General features: G+C 44.0%; 2 protein-coding genes and 1 long non-coding RNA gene across 3 annotated transcripts; 1 reads left to right on the top strand and 2 right to left on the bottom strand.

Moving 5' to 3' along the window:
* Window positions 1-881: 881 nt before the first annotated feature.
* On the bottom strand, window positions 882-2,078 carry LOC100834894. The gene has a single exon (XM_003565546.4). The coding sequence runs from the start codon at window positions 1,980-1,982 to the stop codon at window positions 1,062-1,064; it is 921 nt and encodes a 306-aa protein (XP_003565594.1). The 5' UTR covers window positions 1,983-2,078; the 3' UTR covers window positions 882-1,061.
* A 5,140-nt stretch (window positions 2,079-7,218) lies between these two features.
* LOC100834590 (tRNase Z TRZ3, mitochondrial) lies at window positions 7,219-19,896 on the top strand. The gene is made up of 15 exons (XM_003565545.4): window positions 7,219-7,635; window positions 8,253-8,342; window positions 8,602-8,646; window positions 8,777-8,831; window positions 8,944-8,987; window positions 9,107-9,496; window positions 9,935-10,194; window positions 10,505-10,640; window positions 10,717-10,767; window positions 13,498-13,964; window positions 14,043-14,646; window positions 14,831-15,133; window positions 16,938-17,690; window positions 18,578-18,733; window positions 18,949-19,896. The coding sequence occupies exons 1-15, from the start codon at window positions 7,294-7,296 to the stop codon at window positions 19,879-19,881; spliced, it is 4,629 nt and encodes a 1,542-aa protein (XP_003565593.2). The 5' UTR covers window positions 7,219-7,293; the 3' UTR covers window positions 19,882-19,896.
* On the bottom strand, window positions 11,648-13,490 carry LOC112270782. Its single transcript, XR_002963123.1, has 2 exons — window positions 12,601-13,490; window positions 11,648-12,071 (listed from the first exon to the last, which is right to left on the bottom strand). It is a non-coding gene; the product is annotated as an uncharacterized LOC112270782 (long non-coding RNA).
* Window positions 19,897-21,749: the final 1,853 nt, after the last annotated feature.

The following is a 21,749-nucleotide window of genomic DNA, read 5'->3' as shown; positions in this document are numbered from 1 at the left end:
CCTAGCAATGTTCCAAGTTCAATGAATGTGTTTTTTCCTCTCTCTCTATCTCTGAGTTGTATAGAAGTGTAGCCCAATACTACCAATTTTGCGATCTAATCAACTACTGATTGTCAATCCTTTCATAAAAAATTCTACCGTTCTTGGTGCAATATCTGACCTACTTTTCACTTCTCCGTTCCACCAAACATCACGTCGCCTTCAGCGGACACACTCATTCCTGAAGCCAAGAAATCAAGCCTGTGACTGACTAGCTAGTCTACATGTGAATCATTCCGTTCTTTTAGCAAAATTCTCGGCATTAAGATCAAAAGGACCCTCCAAGCATCAAGTCTGTACAATGTCAGTCACTGAACCACGGATCCTCGCGATCTTGAATCTTGATTGCACTGGACACTGAACATAAGTCCAAGAGACAGAACAAAAGGTCTAATTTGGGGACCCTTTGTGTGAGGCAGCGGTGAAAATTTGTAATATTCAGTCTAATTTCTTCGAAGGTTCTATGCCTGTCTGGCATGACGCTGAACTTCGAGGGCAACACATCCAATAAGAAGAATCAGTTCCCAAGATTGTAGCAAGTACGCTGCTACATCGAGCTCCTCAAAGCCCTTGGAGTGTCGCCGCTGGCTGCACCCGGATCCCGGCCGGCCACCGGATCTTCCTTCTTCTCTTCCTTCCCCGCCTCCTACTTCCTCCTTGATAGATTACTCGATGCAGTATTGCCCTTTTCCCTAGAACTGGCGTTTCAGGGAGCAGAGGGGGCAAAACAACACAAATTGAACAAATGGACAACGGAATGCAAATACAGCACAGAGATCAGTTTTCATTACACAACACAATATGATGATGAATTGATATACGAAGTAGTAACATCTTTCAAATAAATAAAATAGACATTTCCATAAAAGTATTGGATCGGTGGAGCAAAATTATATTTATAATTTTACATCGCTGATATCATTTTTTACCCTTCTGGAACAATAGCACGTCAAACCTTTTCACGCAAGCCATGCTGAAACTATGCGAAATGTGAATGAAATTCCGCGTGGGCACACGCATTTTCACCGGGTGGAGAGCGGGTGCATGGAATTGGCGAGCCCATAGCTCCGGGCCCCGAGGCCGAGGCATCCGAGAACCAGGCCCTGCCGGTACGGCAGATACGTCGTGCGCCGCGGCGGCGCGCCCTCGCGCTGGCGTCCATGGCCTCCGCCGCCGCCGGGAGCCGCTCTGACCGACGACGTGGACCGGCGCCCAGGATGCGGGGGCGCCGGGCAGGGGCAGGGGAGGAGGGGGCCCTTCTTGGTCCGCGACGGCCAGATGGACGGCAGCCAGAAGCTTGACCTGATCTCGGCGTCGGCGCCGGAGTTAATGGCCGAAGCCAACGCCGGACCCGCCGAGGACGAGAAATCGCTGCTGCAGGTGCGGCCGAGGAGGTCCCGCAGCGAGATCCTCCGCCGGATGGTCTTCGCGGAGGACGCAGACGAGGACGCGAAGGATTCGGAGGGCGTCTCTGCGGATCCGTTCTCCGCGAACCGCGGGGTCCGGGGCGGCGACGCCGACCTGGCCCGGCGAGGCCGCCGCGAGTGCCCGCCGCCGTCGTCGCCATCCTCCTCCTCCCCGTGGCCCGTCTCTTGGCGGATAGGCGAGAGGCCGCCGACGCGGATGCGGCCGGAGAGGAAGAGGTCCTCGGCGGAGCTCATGCCGGTGCCGGCGACGCGGTGGCGCGCCGACGCGAACTCGAAGTCGCCTGCGCATCCGTCTCCCTCGGCGTGGTGTACCGATGCTGCGGAGGAGGAAGACGACGCTGGCGGCGAGCGGAGGATGTAGTGCACGGGGCTGGCCGGGGCGCTGAAGAAGAAGTGGATGCCTCCGGTGTCGTCGTCCTCGGCGCAGTCAACGACGTCTTGGCCGCAGCAGAGGCGGCGCGTGGGGCTGGACGGCGCGGTGGCTAGGGCGCCCTCGGAGGCGGCGTGGCCCTGCATTTGCGGCGATCGGAGGCAAGGAAGATGAGAGTGGGGCAGTGCGTGTAGCGGCGGCGAGGGGGCGGGCGAGAGAGGGGTTAGCGGGCGGTATATGTAACAGCGAGACCCTGTCGTGTGATCGACTTCTAGTACGTGGGCTCGTGGCCTTTGGGTTCTCTTGTGTAACCACCCCCTTTCTTTTTGTGGAATTTATTTACTACGAGCCTGGAAAAATCGAACGATCCAACGGTTGCGGATTGATCTTATCGCGTGAACGGCTCCAACGGTCAATTCTGTTTGTTCATGTTACCAAGAAATGATATCTGAATCGACCAAACTAATTTCGGTATGTAAATTGTGCTACTTAACTTTTTGTTCAATCCTTTCACTCTCGTTCTTATCGTTTTCGGTCTTTGTTCTTTTCGGATTGAGTGCGAGAAGGTGAATCAAAGTAGGAATAGAGGGTTTGCCGTCGTAGACAGGGGTGGGTAGAAAAACTAATGGCTAAAAACCTAAACCGAAAAGAACAAAGACCGAAAACGATAAGAACGAGAGTGAAAAGATTGAACAAAAAGTTATGTAGCACAATTAACATACCGAAATTAGTTTGGTCGATTCGGGTATCATTTCTTGGTAACATGAACAAACAGAATTGACCGAACAAGCGACTGCCCAAGCGAGGCGTCTAGCGGCCCAGCCCCGCTACCCCAACGTCTCTTCCCCGAATCCCGACTCACCTAAACCCAATCGACTAGTTCGGGTTTGTAAACTCCTAATCCCCGACCCAGATTCCCTTCCCTTGTAGGGATGCAATATCACGACTCCCTAACCCTAGTGGTCAGCCACCTTCTATCACTACGCCGCTTGCCCGTCCGCAGGCCACCTTCCGCCACCACGCCTGCTTTTCTGACACCGGTTGTTGTTCTTCAAGTCCAAGGCGCATGACTACCCATCAACGGTCGGGTTTGAAGTGGCAGCGACATAACAAGCCGGCAAGGGGCGACAACTGCATGGCAGCATGCATGGATGGCGCGTCACCCGACAACGTCTTCAAGTTGCGAGCACTCATGCAATGAGAGTCCATATTTGGAACTGAAAATCACGTCTCCAACTCAGCTAGTTTTTCGAATTTTTATTGGATACTATTGTTCAAGTTTTCGGCAATAAACAACAACTACTACACTATTCAGTCATGAGTACTGAACCAAACCTAAATTTTATGGTAGTCAAATTAACAAGTATATTTCGTTCTTCATTTTTGAATTTTTGAATTTGAAATAGACCGAATTTTTGGTCTAGGCTCCGGACAGAACGCCCACCGGCCCTTAGTCGTAGGACAGGGAAGGCTGGCGTCTAGGCATAGACGAATAGCTTTTCGGGGTGCTGAACTATATAGCGGTAGATGATAGTGGTGGGCTACAGACTGTAAACACGCTACAAATATTTAAATCAAATGTGAAGCCCATGCTAGTGTCAGCTAAGAAGTCTTACCGGCTTGAATTCGCTTAGCTAGCTTATGCCGATCAAGACAAACCGGCCTCCGGCTGGTCAAACCATTCTTTATTTGATCCCTTCCAGCTCCGGGCTCAAAATGAAAATGAACGTGTGGAGCACCAGGCTGCCGAACCGGCGCTGCCTGCCGTAGTGCCGTGCAAAAACGCTAAAACCACACCCACAAGAAACGAAGACAAGGAAACGGAACCGTGGGTGTGTTGTTGGCCGGTCAGAAAATGGACGTACGTGGTGGACGCCCAGATTTTTGCGACTCGTGAGCAGAGACGGAGCCCTGTCGTTTAGCACTTGCAAGATTTTTAATGAGGAAGCTCAGAAGAAGAAGAAAAAACACAAAGTAAACCCTTAGCTTGTGCTAAGTATGTGTCTCTGTTGATCGATCTTCCCCCAAAATATTGCACTTGGTTGATTTTAAAGACGTTTGGTGCGCTCTTCGCAGTACGTTCTGAATGTTCTATCCTATCCTTTGGCTTTTCTAGGGGATTTCGAAACCCTAACTAACTAAAAACCAGCCGGAGTACGTAATCGATCCTTGGATTGCAAGTCCACCAAGAAAGTGCCATTTGGATATCTCGACGATTATTCCGCGCCCTGTCGACCGTCGCCCTAATTTATAGGACCCTAATCGCAACGAGGCCGGCATGTTCAGCGGGTACGTGGCATGCGGTCGGCTGTTGGAGATCATACGGAGTACTTAACTAAGCGCTATCGGCCCTATACCCTGCAGGCGACAGGGAGTTTAATAGGTTAGAAAACCTGAAGCCAGAATTTCCTTCTTCTTCTCTTTTGTTTTCTTTCCGGCTACTATCGTTCTCGTTGTATTCTTCTTCGGTACTTCTTCCTGTGAGATTGGTTTTTCTCCGTGTGGCGCGCGTCGTTGCGTGCATATGATGGATTAATCGCAGCGGGTTTCGTGGTGCCTAATTGCAAACGTAGTTGTGGACGTGGTTGTTGGAGGCCAGGGTTAGGCCTATTTGGTTGCAGCTAGCTAATTAGGCCTAGCAACCTGCTGCTGTCTGGGCCGTCCCAGTCTTTCACGTCGACGCACGAAACAATGGGGCAACCAACAAAGATGTCAATGCAGGTGTCTCAAAGATGTGAATCGAGGTGTATTCTCAAAGCTAATCAGCCGATTAGAGCAGGTCAGATAGGCTGAAAATGTGTCTCGGAAGTTGCTTCGATTACGGCAACGCCCTTGTTGTTGAAGCCGGATCGAGGTAGTAAATAAAACTACTCCCTCCGATTCTAAATTATTATCAAAATATTACATGTATCTAAATGCTTTTCAAAAATAAATACATTCATTTGAGCAAATTTGAGTCAACAATTTAGGATCAGAGTGAGTATAAAAGAGTTTACAATGTCTAGGAAGAGCACGAAGTTGGTCGTTGTGGCAAACTGGTGATCGACGGACATGGTAGGCCACTCCCAATGCTTGTCTCTTAACATATCATCTTGGGCATTTTGCTGACATGACAATCTATTAATGATAAAATTGTCTCTTATGCCAGGGACCGTCTCTTCACGCAAATCAACACAAAGTCATTAATTTTTTTCTCACAAAGCTATTAAATAGCTACTACTTTAATAGACAATGCATTGGAGATATAATTTCTTAGCATTTATTGTGGGTTAGGACACAACACCTAAAAGACGATGCACTGGGAGTGGCCATATAGGATTTAATTTGTGAGCCGATGCGACTGAGTTCGATTTTCTTTTTACCAACTAATTAAGTCGATCCGTCTCCGGTTCATTTTCCGTTGGCAATTGGGTTTAGCCATTTTTGTATACTCCAGAAGATAATGCTCCCCCAGTCTGTGCATCCGTGTTCATCCTTCCGCTCGTCGACTCGAGTAGCCTACCCCGAACAATGCGACTCTAGACAGACGAGAGCTCCTTGGACCACGAGCCACGCTCGTCCTCTCGCGAAACAATGGGCAGAGATCGCGCGAGCAGTTTAGTACAACAACTTACAAATGGGGCCAGGTGGTACCGAAACTTGACTTGCGGTTCACTTTTGCCCACGCTGGATTTGGCACGCACCAGATGACTTCTTCATTTTACGGAAAGCCCCCGTGATTAACGCATACGAATCAAATCCCCTAACCCTATGTCCTGTCGCCGCCGCACCGCCGCCGCTGCCGCTTCCGTAGTGATTGCCCGCAACAACCTCGAGGTCGGTGGTGGAAGATGGAGCGGTTCGGTTCGTGCGCGGGGAAGAGAGATGAAGGGGCAGAGGAAGCAATCGAAGGGGCAGGAAGCGAAACGAGAAAAATAAGTAATCTTAGAGGGTGTTTTTTTTTTGCAAAAATACAACTTGCCTGAGAAACGTAGGGACCTAACTAACATTGCGAAGGGTTTATACGCAAATATACAAAACTGGTATGGGCTCCACGTGACGCTGACGTGGCTAATTTCGGACTAATCTGACCAAAAATGCACCCACAAGTTTTGTACCACCTGACCTCATTTTGCAAGTTGTTATACTAAATTGCTCGCGCGATACAAATTCTTGTACCGCTGGTGTTTTTACCTCTTTTGTAAAATACATACAACACGCGTCCAGACTGTCCAAATAAACAAGACCTAGGTTGAAATGGCACAACAGGATCAGACCGTTTGGTGGTTTCTGTCGAATTATGTGGAAGTGACGCTAGCGTTAAGGTCATTGGATCGAGCCATCGTGCTTTTCAAGACAGCCTGGAACGATTGATTGCAGTCCATGAGGACTTCTATAGATCGAGGTTTGATGGGATGAAAAACTGACCTAATGGAGGTTTGCATGGGATGGAAAACGAGAGCTTACAAGAGGTAAAAGAAATTAAGGGAGACAAGAAAAAGAAAAAGGGAAATATAAAGTTTTTTTTTTTACAAAATGCCACGTCTTTCTCAGTACTTTGCCTCAAATGCACACCTTTCGTTGCCTTAGACAAAATAGCACATCTTTCTTTGACACCTTGATAAATACCATTTTTTTTAAATCACTATTCCAATCCAGACACATATGTCATGATTTTCTGGACCAAATCACCACTGCTGATTTAGATCGATCCATCCATCTTCTGGTATCCAACGAACAGCAGAACAAGGGGACGAGGCCGCCACCGCCTGGCGCCGGACGAGACAGCCACGCCGTTTCTCTCCGCCATCCAGGTTTCTCCAGCAAACAAGCAACCAACAGCGGACAACGCAAGCAAGCAGCAAGTAAGCAACAGCCTGTATATGGTCGATCAATTGACGTTAATTAGATGGCATGTAAATCATGAATCGTACATGGCACCATGAGGTACAACAAGCATGCAGCAGAGCCTACAACACATCGACATAGCAGAGCAGTGTGGGCCTGATGAGGCTCGTTGAGGAGGATGGTGGCTGACTCATCTGGTCTCTGGTTTATGGGGAGGGCAGCAGTGGCCTCGTCCGGCGGCGGTGGCAGCCCCGACTAACTGACTCCAGTCCCTTGTTCTCCCCATGTTCGTGTTCGTCTCTCTCCGAACGATCCAGAAACCCATCACAGGAGAGATTAGAAGAGTGAATTATGATAAAAAAAATGTGACATGTGGGCCTGAATTGAAAACGTGATTTAAAATATAAAAAAATGGTGTTCTGTCAAGGTGTTAAAGAAAGACGTTGTGCTCTTGAGGCAAAGTAAAAAAAAAAGCGTGGCATTTTCTCAAATTTCTCAAATATAAACCACGCGTGTTCCTTGCCCGGGCCGACCGGTTGGTGCCGCGGTGGCCTCTCGGTCGCGGCCCCAAAAACCCCCGCCCGCCGCCGCCGAAATAAAACAGGCACACCTCTGTAGCACGCGCGAGCCATGCCGCAGGTGGCCGCCCCTCTCCGCCTCCTCCTCCCCCTCTCCCAAACCCTAGCGCCCCCCGCGCCTCTCCTCCACCTCTCGCGCCGCCTCCTCTCCTTTTGCTCCCCCGCCTCATTCCGCCGCGCCGCCAGCCTCCGTGCCCTCGCCTACCGCCGCAGCCGGCACCCCGAACCTCGCCGCGGGAGCAGCACGCTCGGGAAGGCGCCCGCCAAGGAGGAGATGGACAAGGAGGTGGCGTTCAACAGGAAGCGGGCCGAGGGGAAGGACGGGGCGAAGCGCGGGAGCATGGAGCTCAAGACCCGCAGGCTGAACCCCGTCAACACAACTTGCTACGTGCAGGTGAGGGCCTCGCTGACCTGTGGTTTCCGCCTAACGCCATGTCTGTGGATTCATTCTGCGCGCCATTTTACCGTTCATATTAGTAATAAGTACTAGTTTGGGGTTTATTTGAGGAGAGATTGGACCGGACCATGCGTTCAGTTATAAATACCGTGGATTAGTAGTTACAAAGGTCACATTTGCGTGTGTTACCCCAACATTTTTACCAACATGCAATCCCAAACTGATGGCATGGAGGAGTAGATGTAGCATACAAAGAATCCAAACCATAAGCCTTCTAGTATTTAACCTTTTTTTAAACAACTATCATTATTTAAATCATAATCTGTTGAATTGTGTGGATTTCAGGAAATGAAGGTATGCACTCAGTCACTAATAACCATAAAAGTCCAGCATAATCTCTGATATTATATTGTAATAATTTGTAAATCATGCACTCAGTAACCCCAGCTGCTGGTTGTGGCCTTATGGAGCTGTCCCATCAGTAAATCACTGCATTAGTTGCACCAAACAATTAGTGCAGGGCAATTTCTAACCTTGAACTAGTTCATCAGAATGGGAACTGCTGTTGTTTTGGTTTTCATTCATTCTAACACCCCTTCGATCCTGCTGTGCAGATACTTGGTACAGGAATGGACACACAGGACACTTCACCTTCTATTTTACTCTTCTTTGACAAACAAAGGTTTATTTTTAATGCGGGCGAGGTATTCTACTCTGATCTGGTTCCCGTGTACTTTTCGAACTAGCTAATAATTGGTTGTTGCCTGAAAAATAGCAAATAATTGTAATTAGCTGAAAAGAGATTTTTTTTCTCTTTTTTGAGGTATTGCAGAAAGGATTTTGAAAACCATGGTCTTATGCTGAGCTGCAGCGAATATAAGATTCAACTTAAAGATCTGGACAAAGTTCATCTTGCTTTTACCATTTTTTTGCTGATTAAACTCAAATCTTGCCATCTGACAGGGTCTTCAACGTTTCTGTACTGAACACAAGATAAAACTATCAAAGGTATGTTATTTGAACCCCCTCCACCATGCACAATACACTCACATTCATTGTCCTGTTTTTGAATTTCTTACATCCTAGTCTTATATTGTAAAATGCTAACTTGCTTATGACACAATCCCTTGTTTCCCAGATTGACCATATCTTTTTGACTCGTGTATGCTCAGAAACTGCAGGGGGCCTTCCAGGTATTGTTTCTATAACCTTCTTCTTTACCATCTAACACAATTAGTTTGGTCTGCTTGATGTAATGATATTACACCATCATGACATAGCCTTTTGTACTATGGTATATTGTAGGGCTGGTGCTAACTCTAGCAGGAATTGGAGATGAGGGCATGTCGGTGAGTTCACATGGTTCCTTTTTCTGTGTTTTTGCTGTCAACAGATGCATTCACGCATCCAGTATTAAAAGTGTTTCAACCAACTAACTGTGGTCTTCTTCCTGCTAACTTGGAAACAGGTGAACATATGGGGACCTTCTGATCTTGACTTTTTAGCTGGGGCAATGAGATCTTTTATCCCAAATAGAGCAATGCTTCACACACACAGCTTTGGTACTGACCAAAATGCTTCTTCACCACAATCTAAAGACTCCATTATTATTCTTGATGATGAAGTGGTTCGGATATCTGCAATGTTTGTCAAACCAAGGTACCATAATGGAACTGGTAGTTCAAATGATAGTGACATGAAGCCTGGTGATACTGCTATAGTATATGCCTGTGAGTTGCCAGAAATTAAGGGAAAGTTTGACCCATCTAAGGCTGCTGCCCTTGGCCTTAGGCCTGGGCCCAAGTACCGTGAACTTCAACTTGGGAATTCTGTGCAGTCTGATCAATTTGATGAAATGGTTAGTCCTGAATAAAACAATATTTGTTATGTTTGTTATCTTTTTGTAGTACCTTCTCTTTTCAATGAGGCTTTTGCCATCGAGGAGACCAATGCTGCTTTTATTGACCTAGTGTTGGATTTTTGGAGTCTTTTTAGCTTAATATTGCATTGGGATGACATGACATTAGATATTTCCTCTTTCCTAACTGCACACTATGGAAACATATGCTAGTTGTCCTTGGACTTGTTAATTTTACATGGCTATTTTAACATACTAAGGCTTATCAGAAATTTTAATAGTAGTGTCACTTTTGAGAATCCGCTACAATTATTTAAATGCTAGAATAGATGTAAGTTTTTAGTATAAGTTTGATGTTTGAACAACAATTGCATGCACCATTTATCTAGTTTGAGTTTCTTTTCTAAAGCTCTTTATGTTTTGTCAATTAATGTCTAGGTTCATCCAAGTGACGTTCTTGGTCCGTCAATTCCTGGACCAACTGTTCTTCTGGTGGATTGCCCCACACAGTATCATATGCCAGAACTTTTTTCACTGCAACCCCTTAGCTGCTTTTATGAAGATTCTCCAGAGCAAAGTGGCAAGAAAGTAAATTGCATAATCCACTTAGGTCCATCATCTGTGACTAGATCTGTTGACTATCAGAACTGGATGAAATTTTTTGGCACAACACAACATATCATGGCAGGACATGAAATGTACGATTCAATTCCATTTTCCTTTTTTTTGGATGAAGTCCATTCTGTGTATAGATTTCCTATGTCAGTTTGAACTGATTGAGACTGCATGAAAATCCAAAGTTAACTACTTTGTTGCTGAATAAAAATCAGGTGAAACGACTATGTTCATATATGTTACTGACTGCTGCTTCTTAGGGTTAAATTTTCCATAATGATATGGGAAAAATACATTGTATGCCACTGTTTAAGTTGTTTTTTTCAGATTGTGCCACTGCTTTTTTGGCTGATTGGCCTTGTGCCTTTTTTCCCCATTTTTTGATGCACACAGTAAAAACATGGAAATTCCTATCTTGAAAGGTAGTGCAAGGATATCATCACGCCTCAATTTTGTGTGCCCTCAGCTCTTCCCATCCTCTGGGTTTTGGTCTATACAACCTCCAAATGATGTCATGGAGAATGATAAGGTAGGTTCCAGTAGCCTATATAATACCTTGAAGGTTGAATTACTGCTGTTTATAAAATATTTTGTTTTCCTTTCAGAATGCTTCATTGGAAGCCTGCGGAAGTGTGTCTGCGCAAAACCTACTAAAGGTAATTTTGTTCTTTCATCCTTGCTGTATCACACCTGTTATGTGATCATATATGTATTAATCTGGTGTTCTGATTGGGGCTTTGATGTAATTTTTTTATTGAATTCTTGTTATTCAGCAAACCATTAAGACTGGGATGGTAGAATGCGTAGGTCCAATTGGGACTTCAAAATTGTTTGGATGTTTTATCATCACTAGTTAGGTGCCCGTGCGTTGCTACGGTACAACAATGGATTGTAGAGACATTACAATTATTGGTGCTAATGAAAAAAACTAATATCATGCCTCAACGAAACAACAAGTGATAGTTAAAACCTTTTAACACACAACGATAACAAACTTTGTTATAAATTAAAGCATACTAATTGCCAATCTTCGGTTATTAAATAAACATGAAGAAGTTTGCGAATATAAGCACCATGCTCAGATGCAAACCTCATGTTGTTTGTTACAAGGCTCATAGCAAGTAGGCATGTCAGTAGATTTTCAATATTCAAGCAGCAGACAGGAGTTAAGTTAAATTTAATGTCATGCCCAAAAGGTGCAGGACACCTAAGTACTTCTTATTAGACTGATCTCCAAAGAACATAAACAAAAAATTGGAGGACTCCTGACCTTCTATTTGTACAGTTCTATCAAAGGCAATGTTGCCTTTTGTGCAGTAAATTTTGAAATGAAAACTGCACTTAGTTATCAGCCATGGATCTCCAAAACCAAGTAACATTGGGTTGTAGGCTAGAAGCCACATCATTGGTTATATCCTGCTCACCTTAGTACAAAACTACAGGTCACCGATACACGGGAAAAACATAGGTGGCTGCATAAATGAGAGAGGCGACAGGTGCAGAACAAAAATCAGAATGAAGTACAGAAGAAGAAAAAAAAACAGAACAGTGGCTGCACAAATGAGAGGCAACAGGTCCCTGATGGAAATCATGTTGCATCTCTAGATTTACAACATCAAAATTACCGATTTAACTCTTGGCCATGATTCTTTAGCTCAGAGTAGTTGCTAATTGACAAAATTATTATTGCAATAACTGAATCCGACTAAAGGCATTAGCTATTAGGCAAAGACCCAAAGGAACTACTCTAAGAGAAGAAGGAAAAAACAAGCCAGTGGAATCCTTACCTAGAAACCTCACAAACACTAAAGGCATCGAGGATTAGAGGATCTGAAATATTGGCCGCCTCCGCGAGCAGATAAAACTGCATCTGTTTCACAGAGTGCACTACTGATCTGCGGAAGCATGGGAGATAAAGCATCACACTTGTTCCGGAGGCCAGCCGAGCTATCAAATTTTCCTATCAATATAAAATACCAACAAGGATACATGCTTAGTAAATTTACCACCAGAACAACACGTGAAATGAGCTATCAGCTAAAGTGAACAAAATTTATTCTCTGAACATATAAATGAAGATGGTGTTGACTGTTGAAAAATCAGGTTATCAACAGAATTCCCTTTATCAATCACATGTTGGTCATAAAAAAATTCTAAAATAAATTAGTATGATAAAGAAGAAAGGCTATCATAAACTAATCTCTGGAAATTGACAACAAAAAGCTTGCTGCTGAGTTGATGGTAGTAAAGCAAATTTCTCGAAAATTAGCGTACAACTTTGTTTTTGGTGGTTCAGTTGATGCTTTTTGTTAAATAAGGGTTGAAGCAACTCTGATGGATCGTGAACATGTCGTTTACTCATTCAAGATTGCAGCAAGAGGTAACGTGTTGTCCTCTTCTAAATCACAGAGATTGGTGACCTGCACATTGGTAAATTGTTTGGTTCCTCTCTTATAGTCTCAGAAAAGTAGATGAAATAGGCTGCTCACCTTGGGCCTGGTGTGACCCGCTCTGGTGGCGCAGTACGATGTACATCTCGCGGAAGGTGAGCTTGGAGATGAAGGAGGCAATAGTGTTCCTCATCAAGCCCGACCTACAAATTCATGGCAATCAATTCCATTAAGGAAACACTGAATTTCTTATCAACACCAATATGGCACACAGAAACAAGTCAACCATCTCTTCCTTAGCATTAACAACCTTTTGGCTGAAACTTTGACAAAATTGAACAACCAGAAATATGTAGGAAAAAATAACTGGGGAACAGAAATAATAACTGATTGGAGGAAAGCTTTTCAAGACCACTCATGACCAATCTAAATTATAAAACAAAATACTGCTCTTGCACGAGAAACAATTTGAACAATGTTGGCTGCTTTGAAATCTCACTTCTCTGTTTTTGGAAAAAGTAATATTCTGTTTTACTGCTGGCAATAAAAGGTAACAGACTAAAATCTGAAATGAACAAGGAGCTGCGTACAGTGCAGCATGGCTTTTATTAAACATAACATATATCAAGTACAGTTGTACAAGTAACCGTGTTCATTTGAAAATATGAATAATCTAAAAACCTATAACCAACCTACAATTTGCATTATCATCATTGGTAGCATGCATGTTCTTTATCAAAGAAGTAGTTGAGACCTTTGTTTTCTTGTTTTTGTTTTGCACTAAATAAATTTCAAAGTCAACTCCCAGCATGTAATGCCCTTTACATTCTAATAATGATGTATAATAACATACAAGTAGGGCTGTAGGGGAAGACTCTTCTTTCAGAGAGGAATGTAAAAAGAAACTAAGGGAATAAATATGGGTGTGTTGTTTAAGTTTAACTTAATTTGGTTAAGTGCAATATAGGACTGAATATTACTATCCTTTTTCTTCAGTTTCATCTGCGTCCATATGCTCAACTGGGTTTGGATAGAGCTTCTATTCCTAACTTGTTCACCTACAAGGATATTATACAAGAGCTTCTATCTGAGATCCCAGAGGTTAGTGAAGTTCCTGAACAGGTTCGCAAATTCTGGCAAAATAATGTGAATGATAAAAATACACTACCACCAACTGGCAATCGTATGGTTGAAGAACCATGGATCAATCAAATATCAGATAAGCTAGATGATGGCACTCCTTTTCAAGAAATTGTCTGGAGAAAGCATCCAAGGGACAATCAGGAGACCCCTTGTTGTGTGGAGGATGCAACAAGGGAAGATATGGAGATCACTTTTTTGGGTACAGGTTCATCTCAGCCTTCAAAATACCGGAACGTAAGTTCCATATATATTAAATTATTTGCACGAGGAGGTATACTTCTGGACTGCGGTGAAGGAACTTTAGGACAACTCAAAAGGAGGTTAGTTCTTGCAGATCTTCTAATAATGCAACCTATATATTAATTATGTTCATGAAAGTATACTGTCTTTTGTAATAGATTTGGTGTAAATGGTGCTGATGAAGCTGTAAAAGGTTTGAGGTGTATTTGGATTTCCCATATTCATGCTGATCACCACACAGGGTTGGCTAGAATTCTTGCTCTAAGGTCTAAATTGTTAAAGGGGATGCCTCATAAACCCTTGCTTGTGATTGGACCAAGACCACTTGAGAGATTCCTAAATGCATATTCAACGCTTGAAGATCTTGACATGCAGTTCCTAGACTGCAGGCATACTTTGAAATCTAGTGTTGAGGCCTTCCTCAGTGAAAATGATAGTGAATCAGCCATACCTCAACTGGAGAACACAATGTTTGCCCCTGGAAGTAGAATGGAGAACTACAACAGGAAGCCTGCAAGTCCAAGGGATACCACAGCTCTAGCTAATTTCAAAGAAGTTCTACAGGAATCAGGTTTAGAGATTCTGTATAGTGTCCCTGTGCTACACTGTCCACAGGCATTCGGAGTTGTTTTCAGGGCCATGGAGAAAACAAACAGCGCTGGAAAGGTAATTCCAGGCTGGAAGGTTGTATATTCTGGCGACACCCGACCCTGTCCAGCTCTTATAGATGCATCCAGAGATGCCACAGTGCTAATACATGAGGTAAGCTGAAGATTTTTTTGTAGTTTTGTCCTTGAGATATCCATATCTTATTTCTTGCTGATATACTCCCTTCTGACATCCGGTCAAACATCTGATGTGACACCCAAATTTTTTCGCCCACGAACTAAACACCCCCTATATTAATATGCTCTTAACTGTCTTTGTAATACTCTATTTTTGTCAGGCAACATTTGAGGACAGTATGAAGGACGAAGCGATCGCGCGGAACCATAGTACAACCAAGGAGGCCATAGAAGTCGGCACATCGGCTGGAGCATACCGGATAATTCTGACCCACTTCAGCCAGCGATACCCAAAAATCCCAGTTATCGATGAGGTCGATATGGAGAAAACCTGCATTGCCTTTGACCTGATGAGTGTAAACCTTGCGGATCTTCCAGTTGTGCCTAAGGTTCTACCACACCTGAAGGTCCTGTTCAAGGACGAGCTGGTAGTTGATGAAGCCGATGAGATCCAAGAGGCTGCTGTGTACTGATATAGATAAAATGATTGATGTACTACATTAATTTTGATCGCCTTGTAGCTTAGCAACATTGTTTTTGACCTGAAGCTCTGTAAGAGATGTAAGAGATAGCAGCAGGGATTCGAATCGGATGAGGAAGAGCAGAGCTCAGACTTTACGCTACACCTACTGTATATTCCAGGTTCCAGCTCGTTCCTCCCGTGGGAGTGGGAAGAAAGCGAAACGGTTGTTGGTTGCGAAGGCACAAGAGTGGCAAAAGGCAAAAAAAAAAAAAAAAAAAAAGAGGCAGGCAGACCCGCGCGCCATCCTCTAGAACCTTCCACGGTCCACCTCCTCCCTGCCTAGGCTGCCGCCTCCCTCGTTCCTCCGGCGGCACGGCACGTACCGCTCACCCCCAGCCCCAACCCTCCCACCACACCTCTCCTCGTCGACGAGCGGACCCGGTCCACGCCCCCCACCCCTCGCCATCCCCATCCCAGATCCCGCCCTCCGATCCGTCCGCGACCGTGGTGGGTTCGGTCTCCCTCCGATCGGGGCAGCAGCCATGGATCAGAGCCGGCGGGCGGTGGAGTCGTACTGGCGCTCGCGGATGGTGGACGGCGTCACTGCGGACGACGACAAGGTCGCGCCCGTCTACAAGCTCGAGGAGATCTGCGAGCTCCTGCGCGCCTCCGACGCCAGCATCGTCAAGGAGGTCGCCGACTTCGTCCTCAAGCGCCTCGACAACAAGAGCCCCCTCGTCAAGCAGAAGGTGGGTGCCCCTGCCTCACTCGGGATCGGATTCGCCTGCCTGGGTTGCCTTGCCTTGTTGAGGGATATGCTGCGGGTGGGGCAGATCGTCCGACTGTTATTCCTTGCATCACCGGCGGCGGCCGTGCTCCCCGTAATCTGATCTAACCGAGTAGGAGTGACTTGAAAGGGGTGCTTGGGTTGTTTCATCGTGGGATGGTTAGTACGATGTGGGAGCCGAATAAACATGTGAAATCTTTGATTAGGTTAGCTGGGACGGGGGATTTGGGGGCGTCTCGTTCTCCAAGTTATGTGTCTTCTGGATTTGTTCAGTTGCTCAAGAGTTTGAGACAAACCAGAGTTTATTTAGCTTCAGAGGGGTAATTTGTTTGTATATATCAGTATAACATGCCTGAGTCAGTTTCGATTGAGCAATCACCTATGGCGCCTAGACGGGCTGTGTGATTGTTTTCTGGTGCACTGTCTAGTGAATACAAGCCTGGGCTACCCATATGAATGGTATAGGCTATAGCAATTAGCAAATGTGATTGTTGGCATTAGCAACGGTATAAACGTGTGATTGTAGATGAGGTTCTTTCATGTGGATAATTTGACTCGTGTAGATTAGGTGATTGACATTATAATTTGTCATCACTGCTGGTGGTTATCAGAAATAGAATTAGTTTTTGGTGATGCTGTGGTTGAATCTGAATTGTCTTGTCTATGTCTGTGATAAATGGGATAAGTTTTCCCGGATACATAACAGGACCTCTCTAGTGTGATCCAAATTTTTCTCAAGGACATAATAGAGTTTCAGTTTTTGTATCCACTGCATGTACCATGCTAGCTTAATCGCATAAATTTGTATAATCATACAAATTTTAGAACCAGGACTGCCCAATTCTTTCTTTCTGTCATTATATGGTGGTTGCTGTCTAAGGAGTGCAAATGGCAATGGGAATTGTACCTGCATTAACTTCCACCTTGTTTTTCATGTGCATTGACTGTTCGATCTTTTCTTGGACTGTAGTCTTCCAGCTTAATGGTATTATGACTCTCTTCTATTTTTGCTCTCCAGGCTTTAAGGTTGATCAAATACGCAGTTGGAAAATCTGGTACTGATTTCAAGAGGGAGATGCAAAGGCACTCAGCGGCTATGCGCCAACTAGTTCATTACAAAGGCCACCCTGACCCCTTAAGAGGGGATGCCCTTAATAAGGCTGTTCGCGAAACTGCGAATGAGGCTATCGCTGCAATTTTCTCCACAGAGGACCCTAAACCTGCTGTTGCAACTGAAAGTCTTGGCAAGCGCATACAGGGCTTTGGAAATACTAATTACGAGCCATCTAGAGATGACAAGAAGTCTTTCCTTAGTGAACTCGGCGAGGTAGTGGGTATTGGAAGTGCATCCATTAAGCAGGGTTTGAGCAACTTTGCTGCAGCGCATGCAATGATGCCAAATGACAATGGCAGCACATACAAGAGCCCTAATCTCCGTAGATCTTTGACCACAGAATCTGAAAGATATGGCCGGTATGATCCAAGTGAGATTCAAAGTGAGAGCCGTGCCTCACCTGGTGCTTCAAAGAATGCAGCCTCTGGTTCTTGGGGTCCGACTTCCAGTTCTGTACCAACTGATGATACTAGCTCAAGTCAACCAGGGATTAAGACTCATGAAGAAAGACTTCTGGAAACAATAGTTACTGCAAGTGGTGTGCGATTGCAACCAACACGAGATGCTTTGCAAATTTTTTTAACAGAAGCTTCCAAATTGGATGCAGTTGCCTTGAGCCATGCACTTGAGAACAAACTGAATTCTCCATTATGGCAGGTGAGTTTATGTGGCTCACTCATTTTTGTTTAGTTTCACCCCTTATGATCCTTATGCATAATTAGTCAGTTAAAGCATGTTGAAAGTAGTTCCATGTCATGGTACCTAACTCTCCTGAAAGCAGTTGTAAATAAATTTATCTTGTGCTGTTGCTTCAAGTTTTACATGTATGCACTTGTGAATTTCGATTAAATGCTACTGTGGGAATTCTCGGAAGTGCAATAAGCTATTCAGTATTCAGAAGTTTATAATTACAGTTTAAGATATTGCAATGTCAAAGGGAAAACATTAGGCAGAAGAGAAATATGCATTGTGCAGTATCTTCACTCTGGACAGATGGAATAGATTACTATGACTGTTGTTGATGTTATACTATGCTTTTGTATTATGCTATTAGTGGTTTAATAGAGTTCATGGAGAAACAGCATTGTCAACTCAATGTTCAGCTTTCAATGTAGTTGCCATAATCTATAACTGAACAGATGTACAAAATGTGTTGATGCTTGACTTATTTACATGAAAACAAGGAATACTATGCAAGCATGACTACTGTTGCATTGCAGTTCATGATATGTTTAGAGTATTTATCATACAAGATGGCAGATTAATCATGATATTACATATTAGGTAGCCAGCAGCAATCATTAAACTTGTAAGTGGTGTTGTCTGGTTTGTTTGCCTTTCAGCTGTTATTTGTGAGTGGGTTTAGTTGTCCTTGACACATAATTTGTTCACTTCGTTTCAATATTTTTCACACACTATTATTTCACAGCTTTTACTTGTTGGCTCATATGTATTCATGTTTGTTTGCTTTTTGTTAACCAAAGCATTTCCAGTAAGCCTTTTCAATTCTTCATTAGTATTCATTGTATCCGTGTACTTCCCAGGTTCGCATGAAGGCTATTTGTGTGTTGGAAGCCATTGTTAGGAAACAGGATACTGATCCTTATTCTATCATCGCTTCATATTTCATTGAGAACACAGCTTCAGTTGTTAAATGCTCTGAGCTGCCACAGGTTTCTCTCAGAGAGAAGGCCTCAAAGGTGAGTCTGCTTGGAAAACTGGACTTCTCTTATGTAGAATACTTCTGCATGCTACTTGTCCATCATCAAAGAAAAAAGAACATAATTTACCTTCTGTTTCCTTGAAACTATAGTTGAGCTCATAGTTTCTGTTTTATATTTAAACACTATTTCTTTGTGAAAACTTGTTCTATTGCCAATCATTGTCATGCAATAAGATGTGTTACTTTTCTTAGGTCTTGAATATGCTGATTGGGGAACAGCCTACTGGAACCACAACAACAAAAGCTGCAATGCCCACACCTGTTCAGATGCCTGATTTGATTGATACAGGTGATCAAGATTATCTAGCAACAAGTTCTGGACAGGAAAGCAATGAACAGAATACTGGGAACAGTGCATATGTTTCTTCGGTTGATGATTTACTTGGTGGTGAACCTATTGCTGATACAAGTGTTACTGCTGATAGTAATGGAAGCGATCCATTTGCAGATGTATCATTCCATGAGGCAGAGACTAAGGAGACTAATGATCTGTTCTCAGGGTTGACAGTAGAAGAGAAATCATCAGCTACCTTGCACGATAGTTCTTCATCAAACAAAAATGAATTACCAGATATCTTTGGCAGCGCCCCTGATTCTTTCATCCAAGGTAATGTTACTGACCAAGGAACTGTCAATGATTTGATGGCTGGTTTGAACCTTAATGGAACAGGCCAGGCTCAGTCTGCAGTTAAAGCAGAGCCCAATAGCAACTTCAGTGGTTCACAGTTCTTTGATACAAACAACGAGACCAGCCATGTGGCAAGTGCTTCAGCACTGAATGGCATTCTTGGACAAAACTCATTTGACCAACAGCAGCAGACTCCCTTGCAGTACAGCTTCCCTCAACATATGATGCTCAATCAATCATTTCCTGGGCAACAATTAAATTATGGTGCCATGGGGATTCTTCTTGCTCAGCAGCAGCAGTTACTGCAAAATTTTGGAAATTTCAATGCTGGACTTGGGAATTCTTCTTTCAATTCGATGAACAGTGGAAATGCATCTGTGCTTCCAGATATTTTCAATTCAAGTAATCAACCTCAAAATCATGTTGCAGTGATGAGTAGTACGAAGAAAGATGTCACTAAAGCTTTTGATTTTGTTTCGGTATGTATTTCTATCTAGTAATTAGTTTCTTCTCCTGCATTTATTTACAACTAGAAATAAATTTAGGATATTCTAACATTGTTTATGCATAGTATCTAATTAAGAATTCAATAATGTGTAAGCTAGTAATAGGTTTATATAAATTGGGCGCTCCAGGATCTACCATTCCTAGACAAGAAGTTCAATGTCTTCAATCCTCAAACAGGGCACTAAAAAACGTATGCTCTGCTGATACTGTACTACCATCAGGCATGCATTTGCCAATATTCAAAAATGCGACGCCTTAGTCGCGCCTAGGCGCGACTAGTCGCTAGTCGGAGGGTGTCCTCCTGGCCTTTGGGGGTAGGCGGACCCCTAGGCGGCGGCGGCTCGTAGGGCGCGCGGTAGAGGAGAGAGAGATGCTGGAAAGGGAGAGGAATCGGCGGCGGCTGATGCGGGAGACCGAGCAGACGAAGGCACGAAAAAGTGGTGGCGAGCAGAGGATGCGGGAGATGGAGACCGACCAGATGGATAAGGTTTGGAGAGACTTGGACTGGGGAGATGGGCTGGACTGGTTGCCTCTTGGGCCTTTCTATCTCTCTAAGTGTCAGCCTTTCTATCTATCTGAGCCCACTATTCAACTGTTTATGTTTTCTTTTAGAAGATAATATATGTATATTAGTATATAGGACGACTTTTTCGTACTACCAGGTGTAGTTACTCCCACGTACGTTTCACACAAATTTGGTAGAATATAGCGCAATCGGGAGAATGTAAAATGTAGAATGTAGTATATGGGTAGTATGTAGTATGTAGAACATAGAATATATTCTACTTTTTAGGCAGAATATGCAGTTTTTTAACATACTCTATTGTATATACAAATATGAAGACATTTCTAAAACATAGTAAAAACTACATGCCAACTTGCAATTTTTTCATGTAGTTCGCTTTGAAGTATCTTATAAATGGTATCTGAATTTATTAAAAGCGATAAAGTAGAATATATTCTATCATATGGTAGAATATTCAACATGGGAGTAACTACACCCGGGAGTACTTTGTAATTTATATTCTATCATATGGTAGAATATTCAACATGGGAGTAACTACACCCGGGAGTACTTTGTAATTTCCTGGGAAATTATATATATACAAAACGCCTAGAGAAACGCCTAGGCTAGCCTAGGCCACTAGGCTATGGGTCATCACCTAGAAGTCGCCTAGCGCCTTGTTGAACATTGGCATTTGCATACGCCTATGGATTTCTGTGAATCCTTGCTTCCCTGCGCAGTCAATAAATTCGCTAACTACAAAACAGAACATACAACAAACCCAACCCACACCTCTGCTCATAACTTACATGTGAAGGGTAACTAAATTCACACAAATCAGGCAGCCCTAGTACTCAGAGTTGCTAGTAATAACTGCACATGCTGGTTATTAAGGAATCACAGCCCTAGTACTCAGAGTTGCTAGTAATAATCTTCACATGTTCAATGGTAAGGTTGCTTGCTCGTAGAACTGTTGCAATTCTTGTTGTCCCATTGCTTGCGGCAGTCTTTGCTGCATTTCATTTTGTAGGTCAAATCTTATTATGAAACTAGTCTTTGTTTGAGCGACCTTGTCTATATGTTAAATCCGCATGACTAATGATGGTAATCCTGCAACTATTTTTCCTAAAATCTTGGCTTTCCCTTTTCTTCAGGATCACCTTGCAGCAGCTCGTGGTTCAAGAAAGTGAACCAGAAAGCAATTAGCATGTCCAGATACTGGCAAGAGCTCAAGTGCTTGATGGACACAAAAGCTGGGAATCCAAAAGCTGCATCTCGTCACAGCTTGCAGATTGGCTGCATGATTCACACGGCTGGTTTGGCATGGGATCGGTGCATGATTGAACAGATGAG

The sequence above is a fragment of the Brachypodium distachyon genome, chromosome 2 (genome assembly GCF_000005505.3).
Source record: "Brachypodium distachyon strain Bd21 chromosome 2, Brachypodium_distachyon_v3.0, whole genome shotgun sequence".
Taxonomy (NCBI): Eukaryota; Viridiplantae; Streptophyta; class Magnoliopsida; order Poales; family Poaceae; genus Brachypodium; species Brachypodium distachyon.
Note: the sequence above shows the minus strand (reverse complement) of the source record. Positions and strands in the feature narration are given on the sequence as shown.